Source organism: Scyliorhinus torazame, chromosome 9 (assembly GCF_047496885.1).
Source record: "Scyliorhinus torazame isolate Kashiwa2021f chromosome 9, sScyTor2.1, whole genome shotgun sequence".
Classification (NCBI taxonomy): domain Eukaryota; kingdom Metazoa; phylum Chordata; class Chondrichthyes; order Carcharhiniformes; family Scyliorhinidae; genus Scyliorhinus; species Scyliorhinus torazame.
Genome location: NC_092715.1, coordinates 128,990,707 through 129,014,018, shown reverse-complemented (window position 1 = coordinate 129,014,018; position 23,312 = coordinate 128,990,707). Strand labels below are relative to the sequence as shown.

The following is a 23,312-nucleotide window of genomic DNA, read 5'->3' as shown; positions in this document are numbered from 1 at the left end:
ACACATATTACAAAGCCTCATTCATAGACACATGTAACTTCCAATGTTAGAGACTAAAGATCTTTATATAACTTCATATTAGTGTCCACTGCTGCGGTAGAAAATCACATGTTTTCCTGGATTATTGTGAGAAACCCAACACAAGAGAATTCAGTGGTTATGTCACTGGTTTTTGAAATTATACATAAAAATATCAACTAATTAACTCCTTGAAGAACACTTTAGTATTTCTCACCAAAAATTACTGGTTTGTTAGGTGACCACCAAAATATAAAATTCGAATGCTTCAAACTTTTTCTTGTCTCACAGGTATTTAAATGAAAGTCATGTAGAAATCTCAACATTTGTCTCCTTAAGCAAAGGATGAAGATCGATGGCTTCCCAAGTGCCACAAATTAATTGTAATTTCTTTAATGAATAGTTTTTCTTATTTATTGCTTAGAGAAGACAAAATGGCATTTTGATGCGTTATTAGGAGAGGTTGACCAGCTTGAGCCTCATTAGAGAATGGGAGGTGATCGGAGTGAAACATTGAAGATTATTCAGGGTCTTGACAGGGTAGATGCTGAAACAATGTTTCCCTCATGGGGGAATAAGGGGTCTCCCATTTAAGGCAGAGATGACGAAGAATTTCTACTCTGAGAAAAGCATTTGTGTTTAATTCCCTTCCCCAGTCAGCATGGGGGCCTTTGTTAGAAACATCATCAATACACACTTAGAACTTTATTTTATTTCACCTCTGCATTGCTCCTGAGGTTTTCCCATGGTGGATACTGGGTGAATTAGCACGGAGGTTGTAAGGGCAATGGGTGGTGTATGGGGGGATATAGATTGGTATCAGTTGGCACAGATGCTATAAAGAGCAATGGGAGGTGGACAGAGCGCACAGGTTGGCATGGAAGCTGTGTGTCATGATATGCAAACAATGAACACATGTAATAGGACACGACCAATGAGCAGTCAGGACACTCAGGGGTGGTATCTCACTATAAAAGGGATGAGGCACTCACACCCCGCCTTTTTCCACAGACCAACATCTACAGAGTGAGACAGTGTGTACCTCAGCATCACACCCCAGCATGTGGCTCAGAGCAAGGCTGGTTCAGTTAGACTGAGTTACTACATTTCGATTAGCAGAGAGTCGAACTCATTGAGAACTATGCTAATGGTTCAATAAAACACATTGAACTCACTTCAAAGTCTGGAGCATCTTTTACTCAAAACTACATCAAGTGGCAGCTTGTGTTATTCCAAATTACATAACACAACATGATACCAGGGGTCTGTTCAATCTAGTTAGTTCAACTCAGCAAGATCCGTGACGACCAGCGAATGTATACCGGCACAATGGAAAAGATTCCGGCTCCTCACCAGCTCAGGACCTCTGGCAATCTCAGTGCCAACTGGTGGACATTCAAGCAGAAATTTCAGCTTTACGTCGAAGCATCAGACCTCAATGGTGTGTCTGATGCACGGAAGATAGCGCTTTTCCTCACCACAGCGGGTGATCACGCCTTGGAAATATTCAACTCCTTTCACTTCGCCGAAGACCAGGACAAGACAAAGTTTCAGACCATCCTGGACAATTTGACAGCCACTGTGAGGTGGACACCAACGGAATCTTCGAGCGCTACATACTTAAGCAGCAATTGCAAGGTAAAGATGAATCCTTCAAAATATTTAACTAACCTTAGACTGCTAGCGCAATCCTGCAACTTTGGTGATATCAGTGGCTCCATGATCAGAGACCAAATCGTTTTTGGAGTTCACTCAGATCCTCAGAGAGCAGTTACTGAAAATCAAGCATATGACCCTGCCAGTCGCAATTGAAACATGCACAGTGCATGAGCATGCTGAAAATCGTTACTCCCAGTACAAAACGGCTGAAAATGATAAACTAGCCTCCCACGTGGCGGAGAGTGTGCAGGCCATCTCCCGGATGCAGCGCTGTTTAAACTACAGGAAGCCTGGACACTATGCAGCCTTGTGCAGATCTGCACCACCAGTCAGGAGCCGGCGCTCCCAATTCCGACGACGGCGCATCCGGAGTGTGCAACAACGCCCACAGGATTCTGATCCCAGCAGTGCAACGGATCCAGATGAGGAATGCCTGGACAACGCCTACCATGTGGGCATTATTACAGCGTGTGAATATGCCACACCAGACTCATCCCAAGTCCAGTCAATCCTAGCTGTGGATTCCAAGGACGAATGGCGAGCAGTGGTGAAGGTCAACCACTGCTCCATCCAATTCAAGCTGGACACAGGTGCCTCAGCCAACCTCCTCTCACAGGCAGACTTTAGCCGCATTAAGAAGCCCCCAACGGTCCTTCCAGCTGCCTGCAAGCTCCTGGATTACAACGGGAATGCCATCACGGCACTGGGATCCTGCCATCTGCACATATCCAACCGACACACACAAGCACAGTTACGCTTTGAAATTGTTAAGCCGGACAGGGCATCTCTACTAGGTGCGCACACCTGCAAGCAGCTGAACCTCATTCAAAGGGTTTACATCACAACATCCTCCCATGTGGATCTTCAGGCTGGCATCGACGACATCCTCGCCCAGTATCCAGATGTGTTCAACGGAATGGGCACGCTGCCATATCGATACAAGATTCTACTACGACCTGATGCCAAGCCAGTGGTCCACGCACCACGACATGTCCCTGCTCCACTGAGAGAGCGCCTGAAGGCACAGCTCAAAGATCTTCAGCAAAAAGGAATCATATCCAAGGTCACCGAACCGACTGACTGGGTCAGCTCAATGGTGTGCGTAAAGAAGCCTTCGGGGGACCTACGTATCTGCAGTTATCCCAAGGATCTCAATAAAAATATCATGCAGGAACACAACCCCATCCCGAAGCGTGATGAACCTACAAGTGAGATGGCATACGCGCACTTCTTCACCAAATTGGATGCATCAAAGGGATTTTGGCGAGTCCAGCTGGAAGAGTCCAGCAGAAGGCTCGGCACTTTCAATACGCCTTTTGGCAGATACAATCGCATGCCATTTGGCATCTTCTCGGCATCAGAGATATTCCATCCCATCATGGAGCAGGTGATGGAAGGCATTGAAGGGGTTTGTGTGTACGTGGACGACATCATCATATGGTCCACAACCCCTGAAGAACATGTGTCCCATCTCCTGAAGGTATTCCGCCGTGTACATGCCAACAGCCTAAAGTTAAACAGGTCTAAATGTTGTTTTGGCACATCGACGCTCAAGTTCCTAGGCGACCAGATTTCACAGCATGGTGTGTGCCCGGACACAGACAAAATCAAGGCCATCAAGGCGATGAAGGTCCCGGAGGACAAAAAGGCAACGCTGCGCTTCTTGGGTATGGTCAATTTTCTGGGCAAGTTCATTCCAAACATGGCCACACACACCACGGCCCTACGCAACCTGGTGAAACATCAACTGCCTTTGAGTGGAAGGCGGCACACCAGACAGAGTGGCTGGAGCTGGAAGCGAAGCTCACCACTGCACCAGTCCTGGCATTCTTCGACCCGGACCGGGAGACAAATATCCACAGATGCGAGTCAGGATGGCATCGGTGCGGGGTTGCTTCAGCAAAGAGAGCGGAGAGAGAGAGGGCGAGACTTCAGTAAAGAGTGTGGAGAGAGGGCGCGACTTCAGCAAAGAGAGCGGAGAGAGAGAGGGCGAGACTTCAGTGGAGAGAGAGAAGGCAAGACTTCAGTAAAGAGCGTGGAGAGAGGGCGAGACTTCAGCAAAGAGAGCGGAGAGAGAGAGGGCGAGACTTCAGTAAAGAGCGCAGAGAGAGGGCGAGACTTCAGTAAAGAGCATGGAGAGAGAGAAGGCAAGACTTCAGTAAAGAGCACGGAGTGAGAGAGGGCGAGACTTCAATAAAGAGCGCAGAGAGAGAGAGGGCGAGACTTCAGTAAAGAGCACTCTCGGGTAAGACAGCTGTTTGTTTGTTTCAAAATTGAAAAAAAAACGGTATTTTGACGTCACATGAGACTGTGACCTGATTGGCTGAAAGTCAGATTGGGCTAATTTTGAATATCTGGAGTTCCTGATTTAAATACTAGTTTTGATTTGACTTTGATTACCATTCTTCAGTTGATTTGAATTACTATTGAAAAAATGTTTAATTTGACTTAAATAACGATTTTGGGTTCATTTAAATTACCATTTTTAATTTGATTTAAATAACTTTTTAAATTTCAATCAAATAACTTTTTAATTTGTTGTCAGATCAAGAGGGATAAATACTCAGTTTTTTTTTTTAAATCTAATTAAATACTATACGGGGATTGGATTTAATCGGACACAAAAACATCTTTCTAAAGTTTAATTTCAAAGGTTTAATTCAAAGAAATAATTTGTGGACAGCTCCAAGATGTGGTCTGCTCCTCTTGCTCCACGTGGCAGGCTGGGGACAGTTCGAGTCCCCTGGGTCAGCATGTGTGCAGGAAGTGTCTCCAATTATAGCTCCTGGAAGCTCGGGTTTCAGAGCTGGAGCGGCGACTGGAGACATTGTGGAGCATCCGCGAGTCGGAGAGTATCGTGGATAGCATGTATAGAGCTGTGGTCACACCGCAGGCTCAGACTCCGCAGGCAAGAAGGGAATGGGTGACCGCCAGTCAGAGCAAGAGAGTGAGGCAGGTAGTACAGGAATCTCCTGTGACCACTCCCCTGCAAAACAGATATACCACGTTGGATACTGTTGAGGGTAATGGCCTCTCAGGGGAAAACAGCAACAGCCAAACTCGTGGCACCACGGTTGTATCTGCTGTAGAGGGGAGGGGTGATAAGTGTGACAGTGCAATAGTTATAGGGGATTCAATTGTAAGGGGAATAGACAAGTGTTTCTGTGGCTGCAAACAAGACTCCAGGATGGTGTGTTGCCTCCCTGGTGCTAGGGTCAAGGATGTCTCGGAACGGGAATAAGACATTCTGGAGGGGGAGGGTGAACAGCCAGTGGTCGTGGTACACAGCAGTACAAACGACATAGGTAAATAAAGGGGTGAGGCCCTAAAAGCAGAATACAGGAAGCTAAGAACATAAGAACTAGGAACAGGAGTAGGCCATCTGGCCCCTCGAGCCTGCTCCGCCATTCAATGAGATCATGGCTGATTTTTGTGGACTCAGCTCCACTCTCCGGCCCGTACACCATATCCCCGAATCCCTTTATTCTTTAGAAAGGTATCTATCTTTTTCTTAAAAATGTTTAAAGAAGGAGCCTCAACTGCTTCATTGGGCAAGGAATGCCAGAGATTCACAACCCTTTGGGTGAAGAAGTTCCTCCTAAACTCGATCCTAAATCTACTTCCCCTTATTTTGAGGCTATGCCCCCTCGTTCTGCTTTCCACGACCAGTGGAAACAACCTGCTCGCATCTATCCTATCTATTCCCTTCATAATTTTATATGTTTCAATAAGATCCCCCCGCATCCTTCTGAACTCCAATGAGTACAGTCCCAGTCTACTCAACCTCTCGTCATAATCTAATCCCCTCAACTCTGGGATCAACCTAGTGAATCTCCTCTGCACTCCCTCCAGTGCCAATATGTCCTTTCTCAGGTAAGGAGACCAAAACTGAACACAATGCTCCAGATGTGGCCTCACCAACACCTTATACAATTGCAGCATAACCTCCCTAGTCTTGAACTCCATCCCTCTAGCAATGAAAGACAAAACTCGATTAGCCTTCTTAATCACCTGTTGCACCTGCACACCAACTTTTTGTGACTCGTGCACCAGCACACCCAGGTCCCTCTGCACAGCAGCATGTTTTAACATCTTACCGTTTAAATAATAATCCATTCTGCTGTTGTTCCTCCCATAATGGATAGCCTCACACTTGGCACCATTGAATTCCATCTGCCAGACCCTAGCCCATTCACCTAACCTATCCAAATCCTTCTGCAGACTTCCGGTATCCTCTGCACTTTTTGCTTTACCACTCATCTTCGTGTCGTCTGCAAACTTTGCCACATTGCACTTGGTCCCCAACTCCAAATCATCGATGTAAATTGTTAACAACTGCGGGCCCAACACTGATCCTTGAGGGACCCCACTAGTTACAGGTTGCCAACCAGAGAAACACCCATTTATCCCCACTCTCTGCTTTCTGTTAGTTAACCAACCCTCTACCCATGCTACCACTTTACCCTCAATGCCATGCATCTTTAGTTTATGCAGCAACCTTTTGTGTGGCATCTTGTCAAAAGCTTTCTGGGAATCCAGATATACCACATCCATTGGCTCCCCGTTATCTACTGCACTGGTAACATCCTCAAAAAATTCTACCAAATTAGTCAGACACGACCTATCCTTTATGAACCCATGCTGCGTCTGCCCAATGGAACAATTTCCTTCCAGGTGCCCCGCTATTTCCTCCTTAATGATAGATTCCAGCATTTTCCCTACAACCGAAGTTAAGCTTACCGGCCTATAATTACCCGCTTTCTGCCGACCTCCTTTTTCAAACAGTGTTGTCACGTTTGCTACTTTCCAATCCTCTGGGACCACCCCAGAGTCCAGTGAATTTTGATAAATTATCACTAGTGCGTTTACAATTTCCCTAGCCATCTCTTTTAACACTCTGGGATGCATCCCATCAGGGCCTGGAGACCTATCTACCTTTAGCCCCATTAGCTTGCCCAATACTGCCTCCTTAGTGATTACAATCATCTCACGGTCCTCACCTATCATATCTTTATTTCCATCAGTCACTGGCACGTTATTTGTGTCTTCCACTGTGAAGACTGACCCAAAAAACCTGTTCAGCTCCTCAGCCATTTCCCCGTCTCCTATTATTAAATCTCCCTTCTCATCTTCCAAAGGACCAATATTTACCTTAGCCACTCTTTTTTGTCTTATATGTTTGTAGAAGCTTTTACTATCTGCTTTTATGTTCTGAGCAAGTTTACTTTCATAGTCTACCTTACTCTTCTTTATAGCTTTTTTAGTAGCTTTCTGTTGTCCCCTAAAGACTTCCCAGTCCTCTAGTCTCCCACTAATCTTTGCCACTTTGTATGTTTTTTCCTTCAATTTGATGCTTTCCCTCACCTCCTTAGATATCCACGGTTGATTTTTCCCCTTTCTACCGTCTTTCTTTTTTGTCGGTATGAACTTTTCCTGAACACTGTGAAAGATCGCTCGGAAGGTTCTCCACTGTTCCTCAACTGCTTCACCATGAAGTCTTTGCTCCCAGTCTACCTTAGCTAGTTCTTCTCTCATCCCATTTAATCACCTTTGTTTAAGCACAAAACACTAGTGTTTGATTTTACCTTGTCATCCTCCAACTGTATTTTAAATTCCACCATATTGTGGTCGCTCCTTCCAAGAGGATGCCGAACTATGAGATCATTAATCAATCCTGCCTCATTACACAGGACCAGATCTAGGACCACTTGTTCCCTTGTAGGTTCCATTACATACTGTTCCAGGAAATTATCCCAGACACATTCTATAAACTCCTCCTCAAGGCTGCCTTTACCAACCTGGTTAAACCAATCGACATGCAGATTAAAATCTCCCATGATAACCGCTGTACCATTTCTACATGCATCAGTTATTTCTTTGTTTATTGCCTGCCCCACCATAATGTTACTATTTGGTGGCCTATAGACTACTCCTATCAGTGACCTTTTCGCCTTACTATTCCTGATTTCCACCCAAATTTATTCAACATTATCCTCCATAGCACAAATATCATCCCTTACTATTGCCCGGATGCCATCCTTAAACAACAAAGCTACACCACCGCCCTTACCGTCCATACTATCCTTTCGTATAGTCTGATACCCTTGGATATTTAACTCCCAGTCGTGACCATCTTTTAATCTCCTTTGTAATCGGAATAAGGCAAATGAGTTGATGGCGCAAATCATCGTGAATGACTATGATTTAGTGACCATTACTGAAACATGGTTAAAGGATGGTCACGACTGGGAGTTAAATATCCAAGGGTATCAAACTATTCGGAAGGACAGAGTGGATGGTAAGGGAGGTGGTGTAGCTCTGTTATTTAAGGATGACATCCGGGCAATAGTAAGGGATGACATCGGTGCTATGGAGGATAAGGTTGAATCCATTTGGGTGGAAATCAGGAATAGTCAGGTGAAAAAGTCACTGATAGGAGTAGTCTATAGGCCACCAAATAGTAACATTATGGTGGGGCAGGCAATAAACAAAGAAATAACGGATGCATGTAGAAATGGTACAGCAGTTATCATGGGGGATTTTAATCTACATATCGATTGGTTTAACCAGGTCGGTCAAGGCAGCCTTGAGGAGGAGTTTATAGAATGTATCCGCGATAGTTTCCTAGAACAATATGTAATGGAACCTACGAGGGAACAAGCGGTCCTAGATCTGGTCCTGTGTAATGAGACAGGATTCATTAATGATCTCATAGTTAGGGATCCTCTCGCAAGGAGTGATCACAATATGGTGGAATTTAAAATACAGATGGAGGGCGAGAAGGTAAAATCAAATACGAGTGTTTTGTGCTGAAACAAAGGAGACTACAATGGGTTGAGAGAGGAGCTAGCTAAGGTAGACTGGGAGCAAAGACTTTATGGTGAAACAGTTGATGAACAGTGGAGAACCTTCCAAGCGATTTTTCACAGTGCTCAGCAAAGGTTTATACCAACAAGAAGGAAGGACGGTAGAAAGAGGGAAACTCGACCGTGGATATCCAAGGAAATAAGGGAGAGTATCAAACTGAAGGAAAAAGCATACAAAGTGGCAAGAATTAGTGGGAGACTAGAGGACTGGGAAATCTTTAGGGGGCAACAGAAAGCCACTAAAAAAGCTTCAAAGAAGAGTGAGATAGATTGAGAGTAAACTTGCTCAGAATATAAAAACAGATAGTAAAAGTTTCTACAAATATATAAAACACAAAAGAGTGGCTAAGGTAAATATTGGTCCTTTAGAGGATGAGAAGGGAGATTTAATAATGGGAGATGAGGAAATGGCTGAGGAACTGAACAGGTTTTTTGGGTCGGTCTTCACAGTGGAAGACACAAATAACATGCCAGTGACTGATGGAAATGAGGCTATGACAGGTGAGGACCTTGAGCTAATTGTTATCACCAAGGAGGTAGTGATGGGCAAGCTAATGGGGCTGAAGGTAGACAGGTCTCTTGGCCCTGATGGAATGCATCCCAGAGTGCTAAAAGAGATGGCTAAGGAAATTGCAAATGCACTAGTGATAATTTACCAAAATTCACTAGACTCTGGGGTGGTCCCGGCGGATTGGAAATTAGCAAACGTGACACCACTGTTTAAAAAAGGAGGTAGGCAGAAAGCGGATAATTATAGGCCAGTTAGCTTAACTTTGGTAGTAGGGAAGATGCTGGAATCTATAATCAAGGAAGAAATAGCGAGGCATCTGGATGGAAATTGTCCCATCGGGCAGACGCAGCATGGGTTCATAAAGGGCAGGTCGGCCTAACTAATTTAGTGGAATTTTTTGAGGACATTACCAGTGCGGTAGATAACGGGGAGCCAATGGATGTGGTATATCTGGATTTCCATAAAGCTTTTGACAAGGTGCCGCACAAAAGGTTGCTGCATAAGATAAAGATGCATGGCTTAAGGGTAAAGTAGTAACATGGATAGAGGATTGGTTAATTGATAGAAAGCAAAGTGTGGGGATTAATGGGTGCTTCTCTGGTTGGCAATCAGTAGCTAGTGGTGTCCCTCAGGGATCAGTGTTGGGCCCATAATTGTTCACAATTTACATAGATGATTTGGAGTTGGGGACCAAGTGCAATGTGTCCACGTTTGCCGACAACACTAAGATGAGTGGCAAAGCAAAAAAGTGCAAAGGATACCGGAAGTCTGCAGAGGGATTTGGATAGGTTAAGTGAATGGGCTAGGGTCTGACAGATGGAATACAATGTTGACAAATGTAAAGTTATCCATTTTGGTAGGAATAACAGCAAAAGGGATTATTATTTAAATGATAAAATATTAAAACATGCTGCTGTGCAGAGAGATCTGGGTGTGCTAGTGCATGAGTCGCAAAAAGTTGGTTTACAGGTGCAACAGGTGATTAAAAAGGAGAATGGAATTTTGTCCTTCATTGCTAGAGGGATGGAGTTTAAGACTAGGGAGGTTATGCTGCAATTGTATAAGGTGTTAGTGAGGCCGCACTTGGAGTATTGTGTTCAGTTTTGATCTCCTCACCTGAGAAAGGACGTACTGGAGCTGGTGGGTGTGCAGAGGAGATTCACTAGGTTAATCCCAGAGCTGAAGGGGTTGGATTACGAAGAGAGGTTGAGTAGACTGGGACTGTACCCGTTGGAATTTAGAAGGATGAGGGGGGATCTTATAGAAACATATAAGATTATGAAGGGAACAGATAGGATAGATGCGGGCTGGTTGTTTCCACTGGCGGGTGTAAGCAGAACTAGGGGGCATAGCCTCAAAATAAGGGGAAGTAGATTTAGGACTGAGTTTAGGAGGAACTTCTTCACCCAAAGGGTTGTGAATCTCTTGAATTCCTTGCGCAGTGAAGCAGTTGAGGCTCCTTCATTAAATGTTTTTAAGATAAAGATAGATAGTTTTTTGAAGAATAAAGGGATTAAAGGTTATGGTGTTCGGGCTGGAAAGTGGAGCGGAGTCCACAAAAGATCAGCCATGATCTCATTGAATGGCGGAGCAGGCTCGAGAGGCCAGATGGCCTACTCCTGCTCCTAGTTCTTATGTTAAACGAGAAGACACATCATCCTGGGCACCAGTAGCCTACGCATCAAGGGCGATGACGCCCACTGAAACCAGATATGCTCAGATTGAGAAGCAGTGCTTGGGTCTTCTCACCAGCCTCCTCAAATTTTATGACTATGTCGACGGCCTGCCGACATTCACTGGCGAGATGGATAATAGGCCCCTGGTCCACATCATCCACAAGGACCTGAACGACATGACGCCTCGGTTGCAGTGAATCCTGCTTAAACTTAGGAGGTATGACTTCAACTTGGTGCGCACATCTGGCAAGGAGATCATCATCGCTGATGCATTGTCCCGCTCAGTCACCTCGCCTAGTGAGCCGCTGGAGATCATCCAGCACATCGAATCGCAAGTGCAGCTGTGCGCTAGCACTCTCCCGGCGTCAGATGAGAAGGTAGTTCTCATCCATGATGAGACAGCCAAAGACCCCCTCTTGCAGCGCGTCATCCACAATCACACCAATGGCTGGCAGAAAGGGCAGTGCCCACAATTTTAGAATGTGAAGGATGACCTGACGGTGATTGATGGTATCCTCCTCAAGCTGGACAGGATTGTCTTTCCGCTCAGTCTCCAGAGCTTGGTGCTGCGCCAGATTCATGAAGGACACCTGGGCGTCGCGAAGTGCAGACGCAGAGCCCGGCAAGCTGTCTACTGGCCCGGCATCAGCCAGGACATCACAAATATGGTCCTGAATTGTGCTACCTGTCAGCGGTTCCAGCCAGCGTAGAGCAAGGAGACGCTCCAACAGCATGACATAGTGACCTCTCCGTGGTCCAAGGTTGGCATCGACCTCTTTCATGCCAATGGTCGCGACTACATATTGATCATCGACTATTTCTCGAATTACCCCGAGGTGCTGAAGCTCTCGGGCCTCACCTCTCGGACCGTCATCAAAGCCTGTAAGGAAACGTTCTCAAGGCATGGCATCCCAATCACCGTCATGAGCGACAATGGCCCGTGCTTTAACAGTCGAGAATGGTCCACGTTTGCCAGGTCATACAATTTCCAGCATGTCACCTCCAGTCCACACTATCCGCAGTCCAATGGAAAAGTCGAGAAAGGGGTGCACATTGTGAAACAGCTCATCTGCAAGGCCGCGGATTCTGCTTCCGACATGCACCTTGCACTGCTCGCGTACAGGGCGACTCCATTGTCAACTGGCATGTCGCCGGCTCAACTCCTGATGAACAGGGACCTGCGGACGACGCTTCCACCCATACACCTGCCCAACCTGGATCACCTCCCGGTGCTGCAGAAGATGCAGCAGTTCAGAGACCGTCAAAAGCAGGGCTATGATGCCCATGCCACCGATTTGGCCGTGCTATCCCCGGCAGACAGTGTCAGGATCAAGATACCGGATGGTGTGTGGTCTGCCCCGGCTGTCATTGTTCGACAGGCCGCGCCCCGCTCTTAAGTTGTACGTATGGCTGATGGCTCATCGGGCAAAGGATTCGACGGGCACTGCGCAAAGTTGCCTGCCCGCAACCACTTTCTCCACCATTTCCATATGTTGAATTGCCACCTCCTGATACCTCACACCATGAGGCCACCAGTCAGGCTTCCATCCCACCTGTCAAGGCGCCGTTGTCCCCTCCGCCACCTCTCCGGCGTTTGACCAGGATCAGACGCAAGCCTCAGAGACTGGACTTGTGAACGTTTGTTTTGTTTGCTCTGTTCTGTTGTCCTACGTCAATCACGTGAGACAGACTCATTCACATGTAAATACATTCACATACGCCAACAAAACATAAAAAAGGGGAGATGTCATGATATGCAAACATGCAGCTAATGAACACATAGAATAGGACACGACCAATGAGCAGTCAGGACACTCGGGGGTGGTATCTCACTCAAAAAGGAATGAGGCAGTCACACCCCGCCTCTTTGCACAGACCAACATCTACAGAGTGAGACAGGGTGCATCCTCAGCATCACATTCCAGCACGTGGCTTAGAGCAAGGCTGGTTCAGTTAGACTGAGTTACTACATTTCGATTAGCAGAGAGTCGAACTCATTGAGAACTATGCTAATTGTTCAATAAAACACATTAACTCACTTCAAAGTCTGGAGCATCTTTTACTCAAAGCTGCATCAAGTGGCAGCTTGTGTTATTCCAAATTACATAACACAACACTATGAGGGCCAAAGGTAGGTGGAGAATATGAGATGGCATGAGTTGACATTGATGAGGCACGGGAAGCATGGTGACATGATAGGTGAGGTCTGGAGGTTATTTTGGTTTTCTTTTTTACAGCTGGGTCAACATCCCAGAGCACCAAGATGGGCCTTTTAACCAGTCCGCCTCGGCACCCCGCAGACCGCGTGACTATCTCCGGACTCTATCTGCAGGCAGCAGGCAGACTCCTGTTATCACCTGCCACCCCCCCCCCCACCTCATTTGAGTTGTCAACCTCTACTTCCTTTAAAGGTCCTTTGGAAATGCACAGAAACATCAATGCTTATACCATCTTTAACTACTCAAGATATGTATTTGGGAAAATTCTATAAAATACAGAAGGTACAGAATTGATAAAAAGCTTCAGCAGTTTATCCAAGATAAAAATGCCCAGTCAAAGCCCACAATGTTGAGACAGGCTGAGACCTTGAAGTGAAATTTAAAGAAGGCATTAAAATACATAAAATGCAATTCAGTGGGTAAATTTAAATGTTAATTGAAACGGTGTATATTTTTGAACTCTGAAAAAATGTCAGCAGTGTTTACATGCTTTTCACAATTATTCACTTCCTATCAATGTTCCCCTTTATAAATTCCTACGTCCTTATTTATAATGGGAACTGGTTAGAGGGTACAGTTATATTGCAGCTATATAAATTTATAATGGAAATCAATAGGAACGGAGTTACATCTGTCTATCTTTGTCCCATTATCTCTGCCCTCTAACCCTGACTGAACTGTTCTTTATTTGTTCTTGATTCTCCATGTGCAAAGTCATGGGAGATTGGCTCCATTAGAAATAGAATTTTATACTTTTTTTTTTAAAAAAAGCATTTTTCTTGAAATGGAAAGAGCCGTTCATGCCATTAATCTTCTGAAGAAAGTTTTGGAAAGTTTCTTCCAACCATCCTCAAAACTAAATGAAGCAAAACCACTTCACATCAAGATTATTTAAACTTGGAGACCTTCCTTTTCTTGCTCCCATTGCTGAGGGGATGTTCCACAAAGCATATTATCCTGGCATATTTGTATCTATCTCCGTAATGCTCAATGCTTAAATATTTAGTTGATATTTACAATATATGTATTATCCATGCATGTCTTAACTGTGGGAGTTTTAATGGAAGACAGTGGCACAGTGGTTAGCACTACTGCCTCAAGATCGACTTGAGGTATTGCCGGTTACACTGGCACAGGTGTCGTTCTCCTTGATTTTAAATAAGGATAAGGAGCGGCATAGTGTGGGTTGTATCGCCCTTTTTTGTTATTAAATGCAGACGCTAAGCTGTTGGCAAATGTTTTGGCAATGCACGTGGAGCCCTGCCTTCCTTCCGGGGGATGATAGCGGAGGAGTAGATTGGGCTTGGTAAGGGTAGGCAGCTTTCGCCCAACATACAGCAACTACTTCATATTATTTTATCCCCCTCTCAAGTCCCTGAGCCAGAGGTGATTATTTCAATGGACGCTGAAAAAGAATTGGATAGGGTGGAATGGGGGTTATCTGGTCGAGATCCTTTGAAGGTTCCGGTCTGGGCCCAGATTTATGTCCATCTTGGATCCGTCTTTTCTACAGAATCCCCCACCGCAAGTGTTCATACGAATGCCCCGAGGAGTTGAATAGAGGGGCGAAGCAAGGTTGTTCCTCCCCCCCCCCCCCCCCTCCTCCTCTCCCCAATTGTTTGTCTTGGCCATAGCATTGAGGTTATCAACTGGATGGAGGGGAATAGAGAGGGGAGGGAGGGAGCATAGCATCTCCTTGTATGCAGATGACCTGCTGTTTTATTGAAGGGATACTCCCTCCAATGTAGAGGACATAATAAAGCTATTTAGGAGTTTGGGCTTTTTCTCTGGGTACAAGTTGAATTTCGACGAACATTAATTCTTTCCGTCGAACTCCTCGGGGAGTGCCGATTTGGGAATGCTTCATATCTGGGAATCCGTAGCACACGACTGGGCCTCACTTCATGGACTCAATTTTACTGTGGGGCTACGTCTGACTTGAAGAAGTAGTACAACTTCCCTCTGTCCTTGGCGGGCAGGGTCCAGTCAGTGAAAATTAAGGTTCCCCCAATATTCTTATTTTTGTTTCAGTGTCTTCCCATTTTCCTTCCTTCCCAAATCTTTCTTTGTGAATGAGAATAAAATGATATCTTCCTTTATCTGGCGGGCAAGACCCCACTGATTCATAACATATTTCTGCAGAGGGAGAGGCAGTTAGGGGGCCTAACACTACCTAATTTGTTATGTTATTTTACTATTGGGCTGCAAACATTGAGAAAGTGCGCAGGGTGGCTTAAGGATCCCGATTCCCTATGGGGGCGGATTGAGGTGAGTGCTTGCTGGGAAACTAGTCTGCCGGTCTTGGTTACGGCGCCGCTTATAGAATCATAGCAAAGTTACAGCACAGGAGACCATTCAACCCATCTTATCTATGGCAGCCCAAAGACACCCAGGTGCCCTTTCTAATCCCACCTTCCTGCACCCGGTCCATCGCCCTGCAGCTTAGAGCATTTAGGGTGCAGACTTTAAAAGGGTTTAGGGTCTCTGCCTCCACCATCAACTCGGCTGCGAATTCCAGACCCCCACTACCCTTTGCTTCTGCAAAATGAACTTTATGCCCGGTGGTGTTGACCACTCTGAGATATGGAGGCAGTTCAGACAGTTAAGCTGGGCGCCATGTCAATGTTACCGGCAATCTGCAGAAATCATTGCTTTGTTCCGGCAGTCTTCAACCCATCGTTCGGGTCATGGAGGAGGGGCTGGAGCAGTTTGGGGACATGTTTATAGAGGAGAGGTTCGCTGGGTTTGAAGATTTGTTGGTTAAATTCCAACGTCCGATGTCTGATCTAAATAGGTTTGTTCCAGTGCGTGATTTTTTGCGCAAGCATATTCCGTCCTCCTTGGCATCCTCATCCTCTCTGTTGGACAGGGTCCTTTTGCTGGCTGAATTGAGGGAGGGGAAGATATGGATATTTATGGTTGGATTTTGTCAATGGAACAATTTCCATTGGACAAGGTAAAAAGGAGGGAGAGGGAGCTGGGCCCTGTTTTGATAGCCAGGAGTGGAGTAAGGTTCTTCACAGGGTCAACTCCACCTCTTCATGTGCTAGGCTCAGCTTTATTCAATTCAAGGTGGTGCATAGATTGTATTTGACCAGGGCAGGGATGAGTGTTTTTGTTCCAGGTGAGGAGGATAAGTGCAAGCGTTATTCTCAGGGGCCAGCGATGTTCTGGTCATTTCCTAAACTTGTAAGCTTTTAGGTCTTTTTCTTCAATGCCATGTCAGGGATTCTTGAAATTGAGCTGGCGCCTTGCCCGCTGTTGGCCATTTTAAGGTTCTTGGACTTGCCGGTACTGCAGACAGAGGTGAAGGCGGATGCACTCGCCTTCACGTCATTCATAGCCGAAGGCGAGTTCTGCTTTGGTGGAGGACTCCAGTTCCACCAAGTGTTTTGTCCTGGTTGAGGGACCTTATAGAGTTTTGAGAAGGTAAAGTACATCATGAGGAGGACGGCAGAAGTGTTCTACTCGAACACGCAGAGGAACCCAAGTAGACACAGGGAGAATGTGCAAACTCCACACACAGTCACGGCTGGCAGCCTTTCATTTCCTATTTCAGGGAATTGATCATAGTCAGGTGTTGGGGTAGGGGGGTTCTAGTTCTGGTTTGTTATTTAATGGGGGTTGGGGTTGGGAGGGAGGATAAGTTTGGAACTGTATTTATTCTGTGTTTTGGTTTTACTGCGTTATAATGAAAAACTCGCTCAATAAAAATATTTTTTTAAAACACTGCTGTCTCACAGTGCCATAATCCAGGTTCAATTTCGGCCTTGACTATGTGGAGTTTTTACATTCTCCCTGTGTCTACTTGGGTTCCTCCGGGTGTTCCAGTTTCCTCCCACTGACCAAAGTGTGACCGAACAGCCACGTAAAATGAAATCCTGCAAAGGATGCTGGGAACTTTAGCCCAGTATAAGGACAAGGAGGCTGCAGTTCAAATAAATATTGATGAGCAAGCTGCGACCTAGACATTGCAATACTCAGGAAAAAGGCCACCTCCAGGCCATCCCAAGAACAATAGAACTATCCTGTCAATCACACTTGTTTACCATATACAGCGGCACCTAAACTCCTTATTTGGAAGGGCCTACATGCCCCCAATACTTGCAAGCATGGCCACTGAGTGCCCACCCCAAAATCAATGCGGCAGCCCCTAATTGGACTTGATCCATCAGGGTGATCGAACCCTGATCAATTGATTAGCAACGATCCACAGACCGCCCAAAAGGGTCGCAAAAACCAAGCAGGTTAAAAGGTGCTGCACCACTTGAGAATCTCTCTCTGTAGCAGCGTGCTACAGCAATGAAACAATGGTGATCTTCACCGGCCGCCATGAAGATGACCACCATGCCACCGAACAGAAGGAAGAACAGAGCCAGAGCATCAGACCAGACCGAGGACTACCGAAGTCGAATACAGATAAAGGCCTTTATCTGTCTGGGTACTTGCTAGTCACTCTAAAGTTAAGTTAAGGTCTAGTATGAACTTCAGTATTCTGTAAATAACCTGTGTTGGATGGTGTGATTGATTAACTGTAACATTATGATTGAGAGAATAAATACTATTTGATTAAATGAAGCCGGCTCGCTGTCATTTGTCCACTGCATACGGGTTAAAGATACACTGAGGTAGCAACAAAAGATGCGCCAGTTAGGTGGATTGGCCATATCTTTTTATTAAAACAGTAAAAAATATATATACAAGGTACAAACTCTAATTTTGTGTTGGAGAAACAGGGTACCCTCCTCTCAGTACCAATATACGGGAAGGGGAGGGGGGTGGATACTCATTATTAAAACAGTTCACAACACATTTCTACAATAAACAAATGGTACAAGCACTAAATTTTGCGCTGGAGAGACCAGACACCCTCACCTCTGTACCAACAGAAGGGAAGGGAAGTGGGTGGGAGAGAGGGGACAGGAGGGTGGTGGGGAGGGAGGGAGGAGTATTGGTGAAGGGAGGGGGCAAATAGGGCACTGCCTGAACTGTCTACAGAGGCAGAAAAACAAAAGAACCTTTAATTATGATGTGCCAGATTCCGGGAGTCCCCCAGAGGGGGCGACACAGTATCAGGTACGAGTGAGACCCGCACCCCGCTACAGAGCATCTCGTGCAACCTGCGCTCCCAACTCTGGGCGGCTGACAGTCTTCGGACAGTCGCCCTCCGGGCCCGAATCCTCCACCACACTGAGTGCGGTGGGCGACACGGGCCCACCAACCACTCAGGGGCTGCCTTGATCCCGCCACCGGGATCATCGACAGGCGGGATCTCCTCAGGCTCCTCCCGGGGCATTGTGCCAGCAGGAGGTGGTGGTGCAGATGCTTGCCCCGCTCCCGCCACCTGGTCTCTGGAAGGCCCCGAAAATAACTCCGGAAACAGGTCCGTGATGGTGACAGAGGTGCCCAAAGACAGCGGTTGGGACAGAGGGTCTTCCAATCTATAACCCGCTAAGAATCTAAGAAGCAGCGGGTTAACGCTGACCCCCTCCCCTGAGAAATTGAACAAGTCCACACTAAATTGCCCCTTAATGGCCACAGGTGCGCAGATTAGGTGGGGTTGCCGGGATGGGGCGTGGACTAGATAAGGTGCTCTTTCAAATGGTCGGTGCAAACTTGGAGCAAAAACAACTACTACTATTACTGGGCAATTAGCAATGGGCTACAAATACGAGCATCCCATGAATGAATTTTAAATATTAGATTCCCATCTGAAGTGTTAACTTGTCTGTCTTATCCACAGATAACATAGAAAAACTCACAAGGCACTTAACAGAGCAAGAGAAAAAATAAACAGAACGCATAAAAACAATAAAAGAATGAACGAAATGGGTTTTAACAAGATTTTTTTTTTTTTAATTCATTTACCGGATGAGGGCGTCATTGGTTGGGCCAGCATTTATTGCCCATCCCTAGTTGCCCTTCAGAAGGTGGTGGCAAGCTGCCTTCTTGAACCATTGAGGTGCACCCACTGTGCTGTTAGGGATGGAGTTCCAGGATTTTGCCCACCAACAGTGAGGGAACGGCGATATATTTCCAAGTCAGGGTGGTGAATGATTTGGAGAGGAACCTCCAGGTGGTGGGGTTCCCAGGTATCTGCTGCTTTTGTCCTTCTAGATGGTAGCGGTTATGGGTTTGGAAGGTGCTGTCTCAGGAACCTTGGTGAGTTACTGCAGTGCATCTTGTAGATGGTACACACGGCTGCCACATTTCATTGGTGGTGGAGGGTTTGAATGTTTGTGGAAGGAGGAGCAATCAAGCGGGCTGCTTTGTCCTGAATGGTGTTGAGCTTCTGGAGTGTTGTTGGAGCTGTACTCATCCAGGCATCCATTACACTCCTGACTTGTGCCTTGTTGGTGGACTTTGCGGGGTCAGGAGGCGGGTTACTCACCGTGGGATTCCTAGCCTTGGACCTGCCCTGGCAGCCACAGTATTAATGTGGCTAGTCCAGTTCAGTTTCTTATCAATGGTAATCCCCAGGATGTTGATTGTGGGGGATTCAGCGATGGTAATGCCATTGAATGTCAAGGGGTGATGGTTAGATCCTCTCTTGTAGGAGATGGCCATTGCATGGCACTTGTGTGGCTTAAATGTAACTTAAATATTGCAAAGACGGTGGCACAGTGCTGCAGTAGTTAGCACTGTTGCCTCACGGCACTGACCTTGGGGTCACTGTCCTTGCGGAGCTTGCACATCCTCCCAGTGTTTGCGTGGTTCTCACCCCCACAACCCAAAGATGTGCAGGTTGGGTGGATTGGCCATTCTAAATTGCTCCTTAATTCGAAAAAACAAGAATTGGGTACTCAAAATTTATATCTTAAAAAGTTGCAAAGAGAAGTGAAGAGGTGGAAATTTCAGAGGGTAAGGGAACTTTGGTTGAATGCTCTATCATCAACAGAGTAAAGACAGACCAAGGGCAATAATAATGCACAAAAAAAAAAACAAAGGACTGGAGTTGTGGGGGTTCGGGAATACAAAGGGGAAGTTCGCAGAGATATGGGGCTGAATTCTCCACCGTCAGAATTCTCCGTTTTGCTGGAAGCCCAGGGGTTTCCCCTGCAGTGTGGGGCTGCCCCACCATTGATCTGCCAGCGAAACGGAGAATCCCGCCGCGCACAGCGTCGGGACGCAGAATCCCGCCCATGGAGTGGGAAGAACATAGAGAAATTTGAAGAGGATGAGAATTTTAAAGTCTGCATACTGAGAGACAAGGAGCCAATGAAGATAAACTAGAAGAGGAATGATAGGTCACTGGATGTTATTGCGGGTCAGGCTAGACAGAAATCAGCTTAAAACAAGTTGGGAGTTATGGGAGATAGAGGAAAGAGGCTGGCAAGGAGAACATTGAAGAAGCATGAGTCTAGAGATGTCAAAACTGTGCACTATTACATATTGCAGGGGGTGGCGAGGTGGAGGAGGTCAACAGAGGCAGCCAATGTTGTCGAGGAAGAAGAGAGCAATCTTTGGTAAGGGTAGCTTGTGAGATTAGACATTGACTCAGGGTCAAACAGGATGTCAAAGATTTGCATGCTCTATTTCAACTTAAGTAGCCAAGGAGCAGGGTTTGAGATCATGGAACTTTTGTTAGAGGCTATTCTTCCTGATGAAGTCAGCAAGAAATCTGACAGCACAGAGGTAGTCTTAAAAGTTAGGTACTGTCACTTACAAAGAATCTCTACGTCTTCTATTACTTTATTTTTGGAAGAAGTAGAGTAGTTTTGGAAGGAGCAGAGATCACATCTAGTTCCATCACTGGAACTTTTTGTAGACAAATGAAAAAGTCTATGCCCTGGTTTAAAACAAATAGATCTATTTATCCGCCTCTGTAATCTGTGCATTGGGGGCTGGTTAGTTCAGATAGCTATATATATGGCTGGTGTGTGGTTCAGACTAATATCAATCGTGCAGGTTTGATTCCCTTTCCGGCTAAGGTGGACTTGATCTGTCTCTTCGCCCTGCCACTGAAGGCTGTGGTAAACTACCAGACAAAAACTGCCAAGAAAATGACAATGAATTGTACAATGGAGAAGTTTCAGCAATACTCAGAATAAAAGTTCAGATAGGCATCAATGAATAAATATGAAGGAACAGATTTTTGAACATTTAATTAAGACAGAATTTAAAACTGTTCTCTACAGTCAAAGTGTGTTGCACACCTTTCTCGGACCTGCGACAGCATGAATCAGAACTATCACAATGGTCTAAAACCAGTTATTTGCTCAACAAGTATTATTAGTAGTTCAATCCAACAATGTTTATTTAGGAAAACTGGCCTAATCTACTGAAACAAACAATCAATAGTTTCATTTTTGTTTCCAATTACAGCCTCATTGAGAAGTGAGCAAAATGCCAGGATTATCAAAGCTTCACACCAACATGATGAATGGCATGGCCAGGATATGCGAGTTGCATTGCTTGCAAATAAACATGACAGATAATCAGCAAGCCTAGCCAGAAATTTAGTTCACTGGCTCAAAACCTTCGATCAGTGTCAGAGCTCTCAACGTTGATCAGAAAGAAATCTACCCACTACCTGGATGTCTTGAAAAGGCTCCAACCTCCCCATCCTTAGCGCAGGAATCCTCACAAATAGCAGTGAAGAGGATCGACACAAAAGTCACACTCTTTTTATGGCATTAGCTGCTGTTCGATGAGTTTAAATGTACATTACGAATGTTAGTGAATGAATGTGGTGAATGGGTAGTGCAGTAGGGTGGGTAGATGGGTCGGGTGAGATAGTAGGTGGGTGAGGTGGCAGTATTCTTTCACAGTATGTGGATGTCGCTGGCCAGGCCAGCATTTATTGCTCATCCCCAATTGCCCTCGAGGTGGTAAGGGGGGCAGGTGAGTAAGATGGGGGCAGGTGGGTGAGGTGGTAGGTAGCAGTTGATTGGCAAAAGAATGAAAGGTGACTTGAGGAACGAGTTATTTTATGCAGCAAGCAGCTGGGATCCGGAATGTGGTGGAGGCAGATTCAATGTGGGTTTCAAAAGGGAAATTGGTTCATTATCTGAAGAGAAAAAAAATGCAAGACTGTGGGAAAAGGAGCGGGTCAAGCGGAGTAATTCTTACAGAGAAGTTCGGTATAGGCACGACGGGCTGAATGGCGTCCTTCTGTACTGCAGCCATTTCATGATTCAGTAAGCGTGTTGTTTGGCTACAGAATCTAATTCACTTGTGTGTTACGGGGGGGGGGGGGTCCAGACGATATGATTAAAGCGATCTCTGGTCGAATTTCGGAACTGCACCGGCTTCTAAATGATTTGTGTCCAACATTTGTTACCAGCCTGTTAGAGGAGATCAATGTAACTCATAATTAGCCACAGAGATTTCCTCAAGGTTTGATATTTGTGGCGAAAACAATTGGCGCAGCTTTCAAAGTACAAAAGGTAGCAGCATCTCACTGCTGATAACAGATGCTGCATTGCAAAGTTGTCAATGTTTTTTTTTTTGGGGGGGGGGGGGTCATTCGGCTGCAGATGATTCCACAGCTCGAGTGTAAAAGCAGCACAGGTTAGCAGTGCGGTGCCTGCCTGCTGCCCCTGTAACACTGAGATGCAGAATTCGCTGCTCACTGACTGAGGCCCCCGTGACTCCTCGCCTGTGCCCGGGGGTTCGGGCTGCTAACTCCGAGCTCCCTCGGCATCCAGCAGCTCACTTTAACAGTATATTAACCCGCGTGGATAGAGATAGAGGGAAGGTGAACGCGGGTGTTAATGATACAAGAACATTTGACACTGTGTAACTGGGCACCTGGTCCTGTATTTGTTAACCCTGTAATTCAGAAACTTGCATTAGACTCGCACCGTGTCAGAGGCGAGGAAAGAGTAAACTTACCCCCCGCTCCTGCTCCGGCACCAGGCGTCTCTTCAGCGACCACCAACCCCCCCTACTGCCAAACATCCATTTACAGCAAAGCTCAATTTTGAAAAAAAACCTCCTGTCACTCGAAAAGTTTTGACAGCGGAAATTCAACGGCGGGAGGCGAGTGACAAATAATCCAACCACTCGCCGCTGGTAACTCGGAACTAAACCAGTGGCGAACCAGTTAGGTTATAGAGGCGGGGCTACCTCTGGCCAACCAGCAGACGTCGCTGGACAACACTGGCCTCAACCGAGTTGGTAGTTAAATAGTTTGAGTTGTCTCCTTTCTGGAGCATTTTCTTTTGCTCATTTAGCACAAGTCACAAGTAGTAAACCGTGGAAAAACATGAAAAGAGTTTTGTACAAACTGATTTAGGCCAAACAAATAATTATTGGGAACAACCACCGGACCTGAACAGAAGATATCGGTTTGAAGTTGAGGGAAAGCAAACAGTGGTGGAAATAGAACTAGGAGGAAATCAACAAAATAAAATACATT

General features: G+C 45.9%; 1 protein-coding gene across 1 annotated transcript in view; it reads right to left on the bottom strand.

Annotated features, from left to right (window-relative positions):
* The window catches only part of LOC140429472 (tumor necrosis factor alpha-induced protein 8-like), a 211,111-nt gene extending 188,174 nt beyond the window's left edge, over positions 1-22,937 (bottom strand). The window contains exon 1 of the mRNA XM_072516512.1: positions 22,787-22,937. Within this exon, the coding sequence (XP_072372613.1) occupies positions 22,787-22,852 (66 nt within the window). The 5' untranslated portion in view covers positions 22,853-22,937. The remainder of the gene's footprint in view (positions 1-22,786) is intronic.
* Between the last annotated feature and the right edge of the window lie 375 nt (positions 22,938-23,312).